The sequence below is a fragment of the Fimicolochytrium jonesii genome (assembly GCF_025526975.1).
Source record: "Fimicolochytrium jonesii strain JEL569 chromosome Unknown EV422scaffold_16, whole genome shotgun sequence".
NCBI lineage: Eukaryota > Fungi > Chytridiomycota > Chytridiomycetes > Spizellomycetales > Powellomycetaceae > Fimicolochytrium > Fimicolochytrium jonesii.
In genome coordinates, this window is record NW_026515683.1 from 626,337 (window position 1) to 642,597 (window position 16,261).

At 56.0% G+C, this 16,261-nt stretch overlaps 7 protein-coding genes and 1 non-coding gene across 8 annotated transcripts; 4 read left to right on the top strand and 4 right to left on the bottom strand.

Moving 5' to 3' along the window:
• The first annotated feature begins 240 nt into the window (after positions 1 to 240).
• EV422DRAFT_534151 (ribonucleotide reductase) lies at positions 241 to 2,260 on the top strand. The gene is made up of 3 exons (XM_053070648.1): positions 241 to 759; positions 913 to 1,727; positions 1,881 to 2,260. Exons 1-3 carry the CDS (start codon positions 508 to 510, stop codon positions 1,942 to 1,944), a joined length of 1,131 nt encoding a protein of 376 aa, XP_052924602.1. The 5' UTR covers positions 241 to 507; the 3' UTR covers positions 1,945 to 2,260.
• Positions 2,261 to 2,677: 417 nt separating this feature from the next.
• Positions 2,678 to 2,749, top strand: EV422DRAFT_t91. Its single transcript has one exon. It is a non-coding gene; the product is annotated as a tRNA-Ala (tRNA).
• Positions 2,750 to 2,844: 95 nt separating this feature from the next.
• EV422DRAFT_588548 (uncharacterized protein) lies at positions 2,845 to 4,293 on the top strand. Its single transcript, XM_053073498.1, has 5 exons — positions 2,845 to 2,986; positions 3,081 to 3,155; positions 3,264 to 3,476; positions 3,592 to 3,722; positions 3,805 to 4,293. Exons 1-5 carry the CDS (start codon positions 2,920 to 2,922, stop codon positions 3,946 to 3,948), a joined length of 630 nt encoding a protein of 209 aa, XP_052924603.1. The 5' UTR covers positions 2,845 to 2,919; the 3' UTR covers positions 3,949 to 4,293.
• Positions 4,294 to 4,589: 296 nt separating this feature from the next.
• EV422DRAFT_488080 (KA1 domain/Ssp2 C-terminal domain-containing protein) lies at positions 4,590 to 4,871 on the bottom strand (the record flags this gene model as incomplete). Its single annotated transcript, XM_053067412.1, has 1 exon — positions 4,590 to 4,871. A coding segment is annotated over one exon (282 nt), but the record flags the coding sequence as incomplete, so codon positions are not given.
• A 1,089-nt stretch (positions 4,872 to 5,960) lies between these two features.
• On the bottom strand, positions 5,961 to 7,275 carry EV422DRAFT_497622 (kinase-like domain-containing protein; the record flags this gene model as incomplete). The annotated part of the gene is made up of 3 exons (XM_053067959.1): positions 5,961 to 6,241; positions 6,404 to 6,995; positions 7,117 to 7,275. Coding segments are annotated over 3 exons (1,032 nt in total), but the record flags the coding sequence as incomplete, so codon positions are not given.
• Positions 7,276 to 7,674: 399 nt separating this feature from the next.
• EV422DRAFT_598527 (peptidase S8/S53 domain-containing protein) lies at positions 7,675 to 9,862 on the bottom strand (the record flags this gene model as incomplete). Its single annotated transcript, XM_053073642.1, has 7 exons — positions 7,675 to 8,493; positions 8,571 to 8,842; positions 8,921 to 8,992; positions 9,058 to 9,143; positions 9,209 to 9,253; positions 9,338 to 9,547; positions 9,639 to 9,862. The coding sequence occupies 7 exons, from the start codon at positions 9,860 to 9,862 to the stop codon at positions 8,074 to 8,076; spliced, it is 1,329 nt and encodes a 442-aa protein (XP_052924606.1). The 3' UTR covers positions 7,675 to 8,073.
• A 560-nt stretch (positions 9,863 to 10,422) lies between these two features.
• Positions 10,423 to 11,250, bottom strand: EV422DRAFT_479952 (uncharacterized protein; the record flags this gene model as incomplete). Its single annotated transcript, XM_053067288.1, has 2 exons — positions 10,423 to 10,832; positions 11,067 to 11,250. Coding segments are annotated over 2 exons (594 nt in total), but the record flags the coding sequence as incomplete, so codon positions are not given.
• A 667-nt stretch (positions 11,251 to 11,917) lies between these two features.
• Positions 11,918 to 15,032, top strand: EV422DRAFT_534181 (FAD binding domain-containing protein). The gene is made up of 7 exons (XM_053070649.1): positions 11,918 to 12,061; positions 12,249 to 12,267; positions 12,523 to 12,602; positions 12,670 to 12,925; positions 13,260 to 13,544; positions 13,619 to 14,606; positions 14,676 to 15,032. Exons 1-7 carry the CDS (start codon positions 12,023 to 12,025, stop codon positions 14,944 to 14,946), a joined length of 1,938 nt encoding a protein of 645 aa, XP_052924608.1. The 5' UTR covers positions 11,918 to 12,022; the 3' UTR covers positions 14,947 to 15,032.
• Positions 15,033 to 16,261: the final 1,229 nt, after the last annotated feature.

The following is a 16,261-nucleotide window of genomic DNA, read 5'->3' on the forward strand; positions in this document are numbered from 1 at the left end:
CCACACAGTGATCTTGTCGTTTTCGGAAAAGGCACTTGCCGCGAGCGGGGTCGCCATCAATATGCAGGGAAACAGAACCCGCCACCTATCTGCGGAAGAGTATTCCTTCCCGTGCCATCCATAAGTAGATCATAGGACACATCTTCCGAAACGGAAGGTACATCGCTTGGCACTATATGATTATTGACTACGTGCAGTTACATACAAAGTTGGGTATGGACAAATGAGAAGGCTGTGGCTAATGGAGTGCTGCGCCACCCATGTCCGGATGTCTCTCTCTCGTCTCCGTCTCACTCTCCAACACTTCCCCGTTGCATATCGGACCGAAAATACTTAGTATCACGTCAACCTCCCGCCCCCACCAGCTGCGATAGCAACACATAGGGCCGCCCAACTGACGCTTCTACAAACGCTCACTGCGAACTGTATCCCTGCATTGCTTCTTTCCTTACAGACTATTCCCCCTCTTGAGTACACCCCCACCGCCTTCGCAAAACGTCAAAAACAATGGTCGACACAACAGCACACCCCTCAAACGGAAACGGAGACGGCAACGGCATCCCCTCGTCCGTCGCAACACCACCACCACCAGCAGCAACTGACTCTCCGCGCACAAGCTCGCCGTCGGAGCATCAACAGTCTTCGTCGTCTTCTTCGTCTTCTTCGTCCGCTGTGATATCGCCTCAGAAGGAGGAATATGAGCCGCTTTTGACACCCAATGCGAGAAGATTTGTGTTGTTTCCTATTCAGTACCAGGAGGTGGGTTGCGCGAGCGGTTGCGAGGGATGTGGGGCGGTGGTGAGGGAGGAAGTTTGCGCGAGCGGAGCGAGCACCATAGTGTTTTGTATCCATCCCATCAACCATCCAACCAACGCACTCCATGGCTCATCTCCTTCCCTATCAATTCTTCAGGTCTGGCAAATGTACAAGAAAGCGGAAGCATCGTTCTGGACGGCGGAGGAAGTCGACCTCTCCAAAGACATCCAGGACTGGGAAAACAAGCTGACAGACAACGAGCGGTTCTTTATTTCGCGCGTGCTAGCCTTCTTCGCCGCCTCTGACGGGATCGTGAACGAAAACCTCGTCGAGCGTTTCTCCAATGACGTGCAGATCGCCGAAGCGCGCTGCTTCTACGGCTTCCAAATCATGATCGAAAACATCCACTCGGAGATGTACTCCCTCCTCATCGACACCTACATCAAAGACGCACGTGAAAAGGCCCTCCTCTTCGACGCCCTCGAAACCGTGCCCTGCATCCGCAAAAAGGCCGACTGGGCCCTCCGCTGGATCTCGGACGACTCCACATCCTTCGCACTCCGTCTCGTCGCCTTTGCAGCGGTAGAAGGAATCTTTTTCAGCGGCTCCTTCGCAGCCATCTTCTGGCTCAAAAAACGCGGCCTCATGCCGGGCTTGACGTTCTCCAACGAACTCATCTGTCGCGACGAAGGCCTCCACACAGACTTTGCCTGTCTCCTCTTCTCCCTCCTCCGCACCAAACCCGCCTTCTCCTCCATCCGCACCCTCCTCCGTGAAGCCGTCACCATCGAACAAGAATTCCTCACCTCATCCCTCCCCTGCGCCCTCATCGGGATGAACGCGACACTGATGTGCCGGTACATTGAGTTTGTCGCCGACCGCTTGTTTGTCGCCCTGGGGTACGACAAGGAGTATGGCGTGGAGAACCCGTTTGACTTTATGGAGTTGATTTCGTTGCAGGGGAAGACGAACTTTTTTGAGAAGAAGGTCGGCGAGTATCAGATGGCGGGGGTTATGAGGGAGGAGGGGGAGGAGGGGAGGGAATTTACTTTGGATGCAGATTTTTAGAGGGGGGTGGGTGGGTGAGGGAAAAGCGGGTGGGTTGGGAGTGGGGGTACCATCACCTTGGTATTGTATGTTCCAGCGGATAATGAAACCCGCATGGGGCCGTCCACGAGATGGCATTGAGTAGGAGAGTAGCGGGCACGAAAGGACGCAGGGTCGTGGGGCACTTTGCACAGTACAATAAGAGGCCCGTTCGGCTTTTTGGACTCCTATGTGGTGTGTTGCGGAAACCTGAGAGCTTGTGTACCATTAAAGATGACACGGGCTGATGAACTTTGAAGCGACCTTATCGCGGTACGTCGTCGGTTATAACCCATTCCCCTCTATTAGAGATCACGGAAGGCAAGCCGATGGACCTTCCTATGTACTGTATGTATGTACAGTCACCTCGCAAAACTCTGTACCCCCCCTCTAATTGAAATCAATATTGGTCACTCACGTGAATTTGGCGTCGCGGCAGTCGCTGATTTATTTCAGGGGGGGGGTACAGAGTTTTGCGAGGTGACTGTACTGTACAATCGCGTGGGCAGATTGTGGAACGCGCCGTGCAACTCGCACCCCAGCAAACGTCATGGCGCCGGGCGGGGATTCGGGAGGAGGTGGCCGAGTACAGAAAGTTGCATTGGAGCGGGACGGCCGAGGAAGCCGGAGCCACAAATTCCTTGCAGCACTGGGGCTTCCCACACCTTTCAGGATCACTGTGATGCGCATTGGTCGATGTCACGAAGAGGAAATCACAGATGCGAGAGGGAACCTCCCAGCGCCCCTCGATGATGACGAGAAGCCTGCCATCAAAAGAAGCAAGAAGCGAAAGATAAAACATTATATAAGCAACGGGACTCATAGATATTACCAAGGGGTGGTAACTCAGTGGTAGAGTGTCTCGTTCGCATCGAGGAAGCCCGGAGTTCAATCCTCCGTCACTCCACACATTTTTGGACTTTTGTGCGATCTACGAACCGTGAAAGTCCGCCTGAAGGCCTCGGGTGGATTTCGACAGCGCGTTGTCCCGTCATCTTCGCCAAAAAAGACGATAAACAGAACCCTTCCGACATCCATATCTTGTCCACAAACACACATCCACCCGCCTCCTCTAAAATGCCGCCAAAAAAGAAACCCGCATCCGCCAGCGGTGCCAAAAAGAAATCCAAGAGTAAAGAAGTAGGCGCGTTCCCCCTCTCTCTGTCTCTCTCTCTGTCACCCGGCGTGGTGCCAAAAAAATAATCATATATCCAACGCAGACTAACGTTTTCGCTTAGTTGGCCAGGATCTGGAACTCCAAGAAAAACTCGTGAAAGCCGCAGCGGAGAATGATGCGCTCACCAGGGAGCTCGGTACGTGCAAAAACAACAACACAAAACCCCCCGTCCATCTTCCGTGTTCAATTCATCACTCTCTCTCTATCACTCTCTTCTCTGCATGCATTTGCTTCATCCACGTAGCCCACCAATCCAGCCTCTCGCACCGTCTCCAACTCACCATCGAGGCCCAGCGCGCGCGTATATTAGAGTTGGAAGACGTGGTGGAACGCAAAGGGAAGGATCGGATGGATCTGAGCACAGACATGGGGCGGCAGTACAAGGCGATGCAGAGCGAGATGTGTGCGAAGGTGGCGGGGTTGGAGGGGGTTGTGGCGGAGTTGGGAGGGAGGTTGGGTGAGTATGGGGGAGCGAAGGCGAGCAGAACGTGGACATAAGATGATGTATATTCATTACCCCCGCCAGTCACTGATCACCCGTTCCCCCCTCCCTCCTTTGATTTGCTTTTCAGCGGCCTCCCAAGCAGCCCTAGCCGAATCCCTCCGCGAACGCGCGCAGATCGTCGCTGAAAAAGAAACCGCGCTCGAAGACCAGCACCAGAAGATGTCGTACATGTCCAACGAGTTTGAAAGCATGCTCAATGTAACTATTACAAAAGATACCTACCGTCCATCATCCCACCCCCTTCCCCACTGATAACCTTATTGGTTTTTTTTTTTGGTAGGAAACACTAGGGAAAATGCACAAGAAACTCGAAACGGTCAGCCAGCGGTGGAAGGAGAGCGACAACATCCATTTATCGGATGTCAACCAGCGGCGGTTGGCGGATTTTCATCTAACGAGGTTGACGTTGGGGAAGACTGAGTAGATCAGAGGGGTGTGGGTGCGTGCGGGGACGGGTGTGATTGAGGTGTTGGGGAGCGGGATGGAAGGTGATGTGTGGGTTTTGATTGGAAGGGGTGTATGTAGAGGGCTGAGACACGGTCGTGCAGGAGGGAACGGCCCACGATAACAAAAATGGGATTGAATGAAACGAGCCAGACACCATCAATGCCTCGAATGCGGATCAAGCAGGGGCTCGGTGACCCAACCGTAACGCCCAGTGTAAGGAAAATGTCATGTATGTAATAAAGTAAGACTAGACCCAAAACAGAACAAAAAGCAGTCCCTGAAAAGTGCCAGCAACAACCCCAAAAAAATCTGCGTCTTCTAACCCCCCGAAAAGTCCCGCCAAAACGCGCCCTTTGCTTTACCTCCCGGCATGGGACGTGCTTCCCATCTCCTTGCCCCCCTCGCCTCTCCAAGTTCCACCACCCTCTGTATCCACCCGCGTTTTCTACGCAACTGACTCGGCGAAATTCGATGTCTGGCGGTCTGATGACCACGATTCCCTCATGTCATCACTACCAGCAGGATCCCTCCCCAGCAGTCCGAAAAACCCATTCCCCAAAACGTTCCCCCAAGAACGCCTCTCCTCCATCCCCCGACCGCGCTCACACCCCGCCCACCCTACAAATTCATCTTCCCGATCAGATCCGTCAACAGGTTCTTGTAAGCCCACGAATCCCCACTCATGCGCTTAAACCTCAACCCATTTACATTCAGCCGCGGCAGCTTGCACACCTCCATCTCGAAATCCACCCCTTGCTGCGGGTAACTGCAGTTCGCAATGAAGCCCGCCACGTCCGTTTTCACGCCGTGCTCGTGGAGAACGCGGAGCACCTCCGCGAGGATCACGTCCGGCTCCTTTGTGGACGTGGTCGACACGGAGAAGGTGAAGCGGAGCACGCGCGGTTCGGAGGAGACGGCGCCGCCGCGGAATTTGATCTTGAGACGATCGGCGAGGGAGAGTTGGGAGGCCGTTTGCGCGGTGGTTGTGCCGAGCGCGGACGTGGGGCGGTCGGTCGGGTTGGCCCCGGCGGCGGCGGCGGCGGCGGCGACGAGTTGGGCAGGCGCCGCGTTGGCGTCCATGGTTTGCGCGCGGTTCCGGCGGGTGGTGGTGGTGGAGGCCCCGGTGGCGGCTCCCCCGGCTGCCGCTGCTGCGGCACGTTGGGGGAGAAGGGTGGCGAGGGGCACGGAGGCGGTGGCCGTGAGTCCGGCGCCGGCTCCCGAGACTGCGCCGCCGCTTCCGGCTGCCCCGGTGGAAGCCATCTCATGGGCTTGTTGGCCGACCTGGTGGTTTGCCGCCGAGGGCACGCCGGCGAAGGAGCTGGGACGTTCGCGGCCGGCGGAGGGGAGGGCGGGACGCGGGCGGGGACGCACGGCAGGCACGGGTGCGTTGTTTCCGTCTTCTTCCCCGACCGCGTTTGCTTGCGCTGCTTGAGCGTTCGCCGCGTTCTGCGCGTTCTGCATGAGCAGCTCCTTTTTGAGATCGGCGACGGCGACGGGCGTAGAGACCGTCGCGCGACGACGCACCCCCGATCCCGCACTCGACGGCGGGCCGGGCTGTCCTGCGGCGGTACCGGCGCCAGACGGTATTTGCGCCACTGGCGATCCACGGCCGGTTGCGTCTGCACCCGGCTCCGCGGTTCTCGAGCGCTGTCGGTCGCCGGCGGGGGACATAGGGCGTTCGATTCCAATGATACGGCGACCAGCAGGACTTGGAGATGCAGCACGTTGAGCGTCTGCAGCAGCTCCTGCGCCGATTGCGTTGGCAGCTCCACCCGCGCCCGCTTCTTCCACAATAGCGTTCATGTTAGGCGCCTCGGCCAATTTTCGCGACGAGGCCGGGATGTTGGGCAACACGGGCACGTTACTGGTAGTAGGTTTGTTGTTCCCAACCCCGCCGGCCGGGGCGGTACCGACCCGTGCCGCAGCCGTGGCAGCCAAAAACGCCGGCTCGGCCTCTGCAGGTGCTCCGTCCGGACCTGGCGCCTTCTTCCTGAACAACTTATCAGCAATGAGGAAGTAAGTAGCCGCCAGATGGTCGTAAACCCCCTCGTCAACGGATTTGCGCACGGCGGCGCGGTCGAGGCCAATCTCTTCTAGCTCCTCTAGGACGCGGGAAGCTTGTTCCTGGGTAAGCGGCTCGGGTTTTGGGACCTGCGGGGTTGGCTCGTTTTCATGCCCCTCTGTGAACCATTTATCGTCTTTCAACTGTTCCAGTGTGATGCGCTTTGATGGGTCGAGCTGGAGCATTCGCTTGATCAAACGTTCGCAATCTGTATGAGGTGGTAGGAAACGTCGTCAGCATTCACAGATTTGTCAAGGCTCAAGCTCCTCGAAATGTATTCATCCGTTTTCGATTGCAAGATATTTCCGCGCGAAGATCAATGAAAAATGAACATATCCACAGCAGTATCCGCTTATCGCGAAAAGCTTACCGGTAGACATATAAAACGGCACCTTGAATTTCCCAGCGAGTACCCTCGCCCTCAACTTTGCCAAAGTCGATCCATCAAAGGGGAGCGCACCACAAACAAGCACATACAGCACAACCCCCAGCGACCAAATATCGACCTCAGGCCCACTATACTCCTTCCCCTGGAACAACTCCGGGGCCGCATACGGGGGCGATCCACACCACGTGTTGAGTCTCTGCCCCGGCGAAAACTGATTCGAGAACCCAAAATCCGCAATCTTGACATTCATGTTCCCATCCAGCAGCAGATTCTCGGCCTTCAGATCGCGGTGGATGACGTGCAGCGAGTGGCAGTAGTCGATCGCGCCGACGATCTGGCGGAAATGCCGGCGCGCTTCCTTTTCCTTCATCCGCCCGTGCGCGACGAGGTAGTCGAAGATCTCGCCGCCGGACGCGTACTCCATGATGAGGTACAGCTCTTTGGGCGTGTCGATGACCTCGTAGAGACGGACGATGTGAGGGTGGTTGAGCAGTTTCATGATGCGCACCTCGCGGAAGAGCTTTTTGGACGTGGTCTTGTCAAGTTTGGATTTGTCGATGATCTTCACGGCGACCTGAATTCGAGACGGATCGTGGATTTTAGCATCATCGCAGCGCACATCGCAGTCGAAAATTCCTGCTCCATCGCCACATCATTATCTTACAACAGGCCAAAATCCCCCTCACGTAACTCACCTTCTCCCCCGTCAACGTATGAGTCGCCAGTCTCACTTTCGCGAAATTCCCCTCCCCAACATTCTTCTCCAGGTCATAGTACCCAATCGTCGCCGCCTTCGGGCGCGTCATCCGCTCCGCTGTTGCTCGCGCGTATATCGTGTCGCCTTCGCCCGACATGGTGGACGCGATGGTAAATGGCGATATTTGATGCGGGGAGGTGTCTTCTATGAAGTCTTTACGCGATGCCGACAAGTGCTCGTTTTGTATTTCGCCCCGCTACTCTCCGTCGGGTTACTCTATATTCTGGCCGTCTCGACCCCCAAAAACACCCCGTGTGTCCGTTATATGCAGCGCAAGGACGAACAGAACGCCCTACAAGTTCTGCGTCGAAAGGTTGAGCTATTGCGCTGTGTTATGATGGAGGGGGGGGGAATCGGACACTCCTGAAGTGTCCCCAAGTGCTGGCTATTCGTCTCGTCTACACACCCGGGACAAGCGGGTATCCAAAGCGCCGCTGTTGTGCAATGAACGCATAGAGCCCTCAAAGCTGAAGGTTGTTACTGAAAATAGACGGGTTGAAAGGAGCGCGGAGAAAAAGTTAATTCCCTTCACGCAACAGACAAGACCCGGAGGTTGGGAGGAGTGCGCGAGAACGAGACTGGAGTGGCACTGGAACGGAACAATCACTCCACGAGTCGTCGTCGACGGCCGTCTGGCCAGTTCGCTTCAATGCCGGAAAGTCACAGGCGACAAAGACGCGACGGGCCAAGATGAGGAGCATCTCCAAGATGAGCACGTCGGCAAGCAGATGGTACAGGTTCTCGTAGACTCAAAAGGCCCACTAGGTATATATACAAGAACAGATAGAAGAACGAAAACAAAAATCTCACTCGGCATAGGAGTAGACAGCCAACCTCACCCGCCCCCAATCCAAAAGCACTATTCAAAACATACGCGTAGGTGTATACTCCAACCTCACTCAGGCGGAGCCGAAAACGCCAACCGATTCTTCGTCCCCGTCTTTGGGGGCAATCCCTTAATCAGCTTCCTCGACGCCTTCTCCACCACGGCTTTTTTCAGCTCCTCAGCGGTCGCCTTTTCATACTCCTTCCTCGAATAAAACGCAGCCAAAATCCCGGCTACATGCGGCGCGGCCATGGAGGTCCCGGAGATGGTATTGACAGCCGTGCTGGAGCCGATCCAGGTGGAGAGAATCAAGTGGCCGGGCGCAAAGACGTCGGTGCATTCGCCCCAGTTGGAGAACCAGGCCATGGTGTCGAAAGAGGTTGTGGCGCCGACTGTGAGGGCTTTTTGGGAGGAGGCGGGGGAGTAGTGGCAGGCATCTTGGTTGTCGTTGCCGGCCGCGACGGCGAAGAGGACGCCGGCTGTTGAGGCCTGGGAATGTTATGCGAGGTTCATTTTCAGCTTGGTGTGGTCCCCGAGAGAGTACCTCCGGGGATTCGAGTACTCACCGCATCAACAGCCTGGTTAAGCGCCCTCGACAACCCGCCACCCAAGCTCATGTTCCCCAACGACCTCACAATCTTCTTCTTCCGACCCTTCGTGTCCTCACTCTCGGCAATCTTGCTCTTCTTCTGGTGATCCTTGATGACCCACTCGATGCCCCGTACAACGTCAGACATGGTGCCCGAGCCGCTGGAGCGCAGGACTTTGACGCCGACGACGGTGGCTTTCTTGGCGACGCCGTATTTGCGGCTGGCAATCGTGCCGGCGACGTGGGTGCCTAAGCGTATGCGGTGCGGTGTTCACGAGCTTTTCTCGCGTATGTCTACGAAAAGTAGCTCGAATGCTTTTCACTCACCATGCCCATTCCCATCCACATCCTCATCACCGTCGGGGATGGTCGCTCCCCACTTCGCTCGGCCCTCGAATTCTACGGGATGACATGTCCTAGTCAATGGACCTGCGCGACCATCAACGACAAATGAGTCTGCTTACCTTCATGCTTGATATTAATCCCCGTGTCGACAACATACACCGTAACGCCCTTCCCGTCATTCGCGTAATACTCATACACGGACGTCCTGCGTTCACCATGCGATAAGAAATGGCAGATCCATACGGGGATGTGCAGGGTGGTTCCACTCACTCATTATCCTTCGGCAACTCTCTATGCGAGATCCTCGCCAATCCCCTGCATCACGAGAGCCGTAAGTTCACAATTCCCACATAATACCCAACCGCATAGGCTCCAACGGCGTCAACCACCAAAACTCACCAAGGCGCGTCAACCTGAACCGCCTCCTCCACAGCCTTAACCCGCACAACCTGATCCCTCTCCACAAACTCCACCTCCTCCCTCCTTCTCAACTCATCCACAGTCGCCTCGTCGCAGGTGATACTGTAGCCGGTCAATCCCGGGATGGTGAAGGGTGTGATGCGCACCGCGGTCGCGGATGTGAGGGCTTGCGCTGTCACGGTCGCGAGTCTGTGATTTTTCATTCAAAATGAGATGGGTGGGACGATGTGTGAGTTGATTGACTGACATCCTGGCATGATGCGACGATCAGAAAGCTTACCGCTCCATATGCACCCCCCACATCCCCTCCCTGACAACCACAATGTACTTTCCGTCAATGGCCTCCGCGGACGGGTGGGAGATCAGCGGCGCGAGGGTGGGATCATTGCTGCCGAGGACTTGCTGGGCGGGAATGGATGGGGTGGCGAGGATGGCTGGGAGTGCGCCCAGGAAGAGCAGGAGGAGGGAGGCTAGGCGGCGGGTGGGGGCTGGTGGTGGTGACATGTTTGCGTGGATGGGTGTGATGATTCGATGCTGCTCGCGTTGGGGTGAAGGATGACTTGACGGATGAGGAGGCGGTTTTTATATCAGGACGGAGGTCGAGGTGGATGAGCTGCCGACCTTTTGCGTCCACTCTCTCGGGTACTGTATGTATCTCTCCGGATTCTGAAAGCACGCAACAAGACGCAATAGCAATAACAAGGGGGGGATCTGAGGATATCCAAATGGTAATCCGCCGGTTCCCCCTTTCTGACCCCTCGCACAAATGGAAAACTGACCGGAATGTGACAGGTACTTGGACCAGCCCGACTGACACTTTCTCTCGGGGCCCCATCAGAGCGCACAGAGTTGGGTTGGGAAAATGGTAGCAGCGGAGAGTTCATAGAGTTTTGTTACATCTAGATCCACTTGTACAAACCCCCTAATCTACGGCGTCTGTTATTTACAATCCACTTCTTATGTACATCCATTCCAGATTTGCCCAGCCCTAAACATGAGATTCACCGCTTCTTCCCCAACCCCAGGCCCCCACCCGCCAGCCGCATAACCGCCGCCGACGGCCGCACCACCCTCTTCGCTGACCTGAACGTGACGCTAACCCTTGTCTCTTCTCTTGGCATTTTCACAATATTCCCATTCGTAGGATTACCCCCGACCTCCGTCTCATCCCAATTGGCGACATTATTCCCAGCGGCGAGATGTACGGTGTCGACATCAGTCTCGTCGATTCCGTGCAGATGCGACGTGTACGCCTCGTTTGTCATTACTAGCAGACTGTTCGGTGCCAACAGCAGTCTGCATGTCGGTTGCCGTTTCCCCCTATCCCCACCACCCTTCGGATAGAGATCCAAGATACATGACCCGCCCAGCGAGACGGTCGCAATTACCGGGTGGAAGGCAGGGCCGTCTTCGTGGGGCAAGATGCCTTGACCTGGGAGGTATTCGTTAACGAGGCAGTTGTTGGGTTTGTCCTCTTTGGAACCCCAGAGTCCCATCTCACCTGGAAAAGACGAAATGGATGAATGTGAGCCATGGGAGAGCGAACTGATGATGGATGACTGAAACGACACCACTGCTCGCTCCGCTCGCGACAGGGATGCTGGGCTGATGTGTGATCCGCATTCCTGCGTATCGCTTCGCTCGAACTCCGGCCCAGTAGGCCTCGCTAACGCTCGCCTTCTCCTCGCCATCGCTTTCCACGCATCACCCTCCCTCTCAGTCAACAACTCACCCAATTTCTCCCTCACGCCATCAATGAGTTTGGGAAAATCATCCACAAAAACCGCCGGTTTGTCTCCCTCCCCACCCACTCTCGCCCCGTAAGTCTGTAATCTGCGGTTTTTCAGCTTTGTCCATTTCGGTAATGGAGCGGTATTTATTTCATGTAAGAGTTGTGCTGCAGTTGGAAGAGTGGCATAGGAGAGCCGTGTTGGGTGCGTTGGGGAGTCTGAGTGTGCTGTGGGTATAAAGTTTGGTATGTAGTAGATAGTTGGAGGTGCGTTGGGTAGGTGGTAGGGTGCGAGGGTTGGGTATGGGAGCTGTTGTGTTGATATCGTCGGTGGAGGTGGTGGCAACAAGTCCTCCTCTGCTGCTCGTTTCGAGTTTCGTAGGTCTTCCGAGGCGATGGAAGAGTCTACCGTGTCTAGTGATACGTGTGCTGCCGAGAGCATCTTGTCTTGGGAATGACTTGACTGGAAAGGACGACCGACTTTCGGCACCCTGACCGACGAACAAGAGAAGGGAGGTGTGCTGGAAGCGTGGAGCGTATAGTAGATAGTGGAGTGATAGACGGCGGGAATATGGAGTTGTCCATGAGGCGAGGAACCGAGCGAACTAGAAGGGAAAAAAAGAACACCAGGAAAACGGAGGGGGAGATCTGACGCGTCACGAGAAACATGAGAACACGGGGGCGGTAGGAGTCCACATGAGAACACCTTCCGGAAGAACTTTATGCAAATGGGGGAGCGAGTGCATCGGCGATAACCCTAACCGCATCCTTCTTCCCTCTCGCGGCTCATCAGAGAGAGAGACGGAGAGAGACCGCGTGAGAGAGACGAGGAAGAATTTCCCACGCCCTCTCGTTCGTTTGCACAAAGGCAAGCGCATTTCGCTGATTCCCTCAACGACACAGGCAGCTGCACAAACATATACACACACGCAGTCATGTTCCGTCTCGCTGCTAGGTCCGCTCACAAGCCTCTGGTACGTATGCTCGTTCTGGCCGTGGTGGTTGTCGGCAGCTAGCTACCCCCCCACTTCGGGGCGCCCTCACCTTCACCCGGAATCTTCCGCGTGGGAAAATCGCCACGACAGCGGCAAGGGGCACACAGATTGGGTCTTACTCGCATACTAACGTACACTCTCTTCTCCTGCTCCCTCGCGCACACAGAGCAGGACACTTTCTCCAGGTACGAAAATTCCTGCCTTGTTTCTGTGTGGAATCCCTTCGATTATCCGCCAGCCCTCGATCAGGGGAATGGACCCAAAAGGGGTTCCTCATACGCCATGGAAATACGTCTTTCACCATGTGGAGGGTCGCTGGAAGCATTGAGCTGTAGGCTCCAGAAATGCTTGACGTTTGAGGATCGCGCAGGAATGCGACAGCGAACAATAATGATTCGTCTCCCATTCTGTTCTCACGTTCTCTCCTACTTTATATCTAGCATGCACAAGGAGCTTCCATGCATCTTCGGCTGCTCGCAAACTCGCCGGTTCCCAACCGCTGCGTGCAACCGCCGCTGACGTATGTTCCACTCTCTTCTCACTTGTCCCTCCCCTCCTCAAATAACAACCCTTTCTACCCCAATTAGACCCCCCTATCAAGCGCCTACCCAATCATCGACCACACCTACGACGCCATCGTAGTTGGTGCAGGCGGCGCAGGTCTTCGTGCCGCTTTCGGTCTCGCAAAGGAGGGACTCAAGACCGCTTGCATTACTAAGTTGTTTCCTACGAGGAGTCATACCGTTGCGGCCCAAGGGGGGATCAATGCGGCGCTTGGGAATATGAGTGAGGATGATTGGAGATGGCATATGTATGATACCGTGAAGGGGAGTGATTGGTTGGGTGAGTATTCCTCGAGCGGAGAGAGTGCGAGCGAAGGGAGTCCAGTGTAATACCGAGCGATGCGAGCCTACTGTCATTCTGCACTCCCGCGCGGACCCTCTGTAATACGGAGCGGCAACGTGGATAAACGACAGTCAGTGCGAGCGAAGCGAGTTTCGCGCCAAAGGCCCAACGACTTGCACGTGATAACGAGCATACGCGGTCTTCATCCACCGCCCAACATCCTCGTCGCGAGCGGAGTGAGCAGGATATCGTTTCATCCATCAATCGTCATCAACTATTATCCAATCCGTCGACGCATCTTACTCACCAACACCCCTCTAACTACCCACAGGCGACCAAGATGCGATCCACTACATGTGTCGCGAAGCCCCTCAGAGCGTGATCGAGCTAGAGCACTACGGCGTGCCCTTCTCGCGTACGGAGGAGGGCAAGATCTACCAGCGCGCGTTCGGCGGACAGAGCTTGAAATTTGGTAAAGGCGGGCAGGCGCACCGATGTGCTGCTGTCGCCGATCGTACGGGACACTCGATCCTCCACACGCTCTATGGACAGTCGTTGCGGTATGATACGACTTATTTCATTGAGTACTTTGCGTTGGATTTGATCATGGAGAATGGTGAGTCGAGGGAGTCGCATCAGGCAGAAGATCCTTGTATTCTTACCAAATCGCTCTCTCCTCTCCCATCACAGGTGAATGCCGAGGTGTCATTGCTCTCTGCATGGAGGACGGCACGTTGCACCGTTTCCGCGCCCACCAGACCGTGCTGGCCACCGGTGGTTACGGACGTGCCTACTTCTCCTGCACGTCTGCCCACACTTGCACTGGTGACGGAAACGCCATGGTGACCCGTGCCGGCCTGCCTCTGCAGGACTTGGAGTTTGTACAATTCCACCCTACCGGTATCTACGGAGCAGGTTGTTTGATCACCGAAGGTTCCCGTGGAGAGGGAGGTTACCTGCTCAATTCCGAGGGTGAGCGTTTCATGGAGCGTTACGCACCCACGGCAAAGGACCTCGCTTCCCGCGACGTCGTCAGTCGATCCATGACGGTCGAGATCCGCGAGGGCCGCGGTGTGGGACCCGAGAAGGACCACATCTACCTGCAGCTCAGCCACTTGCCCAAGGAAGTCCTTGCCGAGCGTCTGCCCGGTATCTCCGAGACGGCCGCGATCTTCGCCGGTGTCGACGTGACCAAGGAGCCCATCCCCGTCCTACCCACCGTCCACTACAACATGGGCGGTATCCCTACTAACTACATCGGCCAGGTCATCGACCCCAAGGACGGCAAAGACAACATCGTCCCCGGCCTCTACGCCGCGGGCGAAGCCGCCTGCGTGTCCGTGCACGGCGCCAACCGTCTCGGGGCCAACTCCCTGCTCGACATTGTCGTGTTTGGCCGTGCGTGCGCCCTGCACATTGCCGAGAACCTGAAACCCAACACGCCGCACCGCCCGCTGCCCAAGGACGCTGGGGCCGAGACGATTGCGAACCTCGACCGCGTGCGATATGCGAACGGGGCTAACCCGACTTCCGCGGTGCGTTTGCAGATGCAGAAGGTGATGCAGAGCGATGCGGCTGTTTTCAGGACGCAGAGTTCGTTGGAGGAGGGTGTGAAGAGGATCGATGAGGTTGCCTTGAAGCTGAATGATCTCAAAACCACCGACCGTGGTCTCATCTGGTATGTCCCCATTCCATTCACATAAAAGTTCCCCTATCCGATTTAACATTTCGTACGTATTGTGCACAGGAACACGGACCTCATCGAAACGCTCGAACTCCAAAACCTCATGGCCAACGCCACACAAACCATGTACTCTGCGGAAGCACGCAAAGAGTCCCGTGGGGCGCACGCGCGCGAGGATTTCACGGAGCGCGACGACAAGGAGTGGATGAAGCATACGCTGTCGTGGTGGGACCACAAGACCCATAAGACGCGGTTGGCGTATCGGAAGACGATCACGCATACGTTGGATGAGAATGAGGTTAAGCCTGTGCCGCCTGTTAAGCGGGTGTACTAGATTGCGTACTGTCCTTCTTTCCGCCCCACATTCTTCTGTACGGTTTGAAACGTTTGCTTTGTGAAACGTTGGGGGGGGGGGGGGGGTATTCCTCGTTCCTTTTCCACCTCTTTGATGCGAATAAAATGAGTGCATGATACAATTGAGACCAGTGGTTACCCACATGGGATAGAAGCACGTTTTGCATGGACAGGAAGGCCCAGCTGCAGGAGGTTTTGTACGGTAGATTGTGCCTACATGGGATGGATGGAGGGCGTGGTGTGTGTGCGCGTTCGCCTGAATGCCGTGCTGCTCGTGCTGCGTCTGGCGCGTCTATCTGGGCGCTACCAAGCCGTATCTCGCTCTCCAAGAGTATCTCGTTGGCCTTGTCCCACACCTGGCGCGCAGCCGCCTCAGCTTTGCCGGAGTTGTTTTTTGGGCGTTTAGAAGCTTTTTCAGTCGCTCTCAAAACGCGAAGCAGAGCACGGGACTTTTGGAAGCGGGTCATTTTTGTCCCTTGTTGGGCGTCAAGGTCATCGTTGACAGTGGATGCGACCTCGCGCCCAGGGCTTGATCCCAGGAATGTGATGGGGCTCTTCGGTTCCCTCCCCCAGCACCGGGCGACGATAACCTTCAGAAAGGGTCGATGGGTGTCGTCCATGGCTCCAGTCTCGTCGACGGAAAGGCGTCAAGCCCGTCCGCACACCCTCGGGAAAGGATTGGCGCCGTCGGTAAAAGTCAGAGAAACTCGCAAAGGGGGCTTTCAATGCTGCTGCGTGAAAGCGTTTTTCGTTCAGTGCCTGCGGACGGAAGTCGCCGAGAGTTGTCCGGAAACGGGCTTCCAACGGTACAGTGGTTGGGGATTTGCTTTTGTAGACGGGTGGTGAACGGGAACTGTTGGGGGCTCATGGGCGCATTGTCATGGTCCAGCGCGCTGTTGGAAGACGGCTAGCCTGACCGCTCGCTCTCCGAAACCCTTCAGCTCCATCTCGCTGTTCGCGCCGGTTGGGCTCGTCTCCCGGTTGATGGCGCTGGGGCAACCGTTCCTCCTCCAATTGCGAAAGGATAGCACTTGATAGCGATTCTTGTTGAGTATCCGCTTGCGCATCGCTGCTGATGGCGGCTTTCCAAAGGACTTTCCGACGCTCTCCCATGCTTCATCCAGGGTCGCTGCGCCCAGCATATACACCCCTTGGGTTCGTCGACATCGAAACCCTGTTCACCCGTTGGGTAGGATGGTGTTGTCACCGGTAATTAGCTTTCATACTGGACAGAGTTGCTCGCAGTGTCCTTGTTGGATATCACCATTGGGGTTCCGAATAGACTTTTGGCTTCA

Bases quoted from the DNA above. Each gene is read 5' to 3' on its own strand.
- EV422DRAFT_534151 (XM_053070648.1), top strand. From the start codon at position 508: ATGGTCGACACAACAGCACACCCCTCAAACGGAAACGGAGACGGCAAC. The intron at 760-912 runs GTGGGTTGCGCG...TCAATTCTTCAG, and splicing joins TTCCTATTCAGTACCAGGAG to GTCTGGCAAATGTACAAGAA. The intron at 1,728-1,880 runs CTTTTTTGAGAA...GGGTACCATCAC, and splicing joins TCGTTGCAGGGGAAGACGAA to CTTGGTATTGTATGTTCCAG.
- EV422DRAFT_588548 (XM_053073498.1), top strand. From the start codon at position 2,920: ATGCCGCCAAAAAAGAAACCCGCATCCGCCAGCGGTGCCAAAAAGAAA. The intron at 3,156-3,263 runs GTACGTGCAAAA...TCATCCACGTAG, and splicing joins TGCGCTCACCAGGGAGCTCG to CCCACCAATCCAGCCTCTCG. The intron at 3,723-3,804 runs GTAACTATTACA...TTTTTTTGGTAG, and splicing joins AGTTTGAAAGCATGCTCAAT to GAAACACTAGGGAAAATGCA.
- EV422DRAFT_534181 (XM_053070649.1), top strand. From the start codon at position 12,023: ATGTTCCGTCTCGCTGCTAGGTCCGCTCACAAGCCTCTG. The intron at 13,545-13,618 runs GTGAGTCGAGGG...CTCCCATCACAG, and splicing joins GGATTTGATCATGGAGAATG to GTGAATGCCGAGGTGTCATT. The intron at 14,607-14,675 runs GTATGTCCCCAT...TATTGTGCACAG, and splicing joins ACCGACCGTGGTCTCATCTG to GAACACGGACCTCATCGAAA.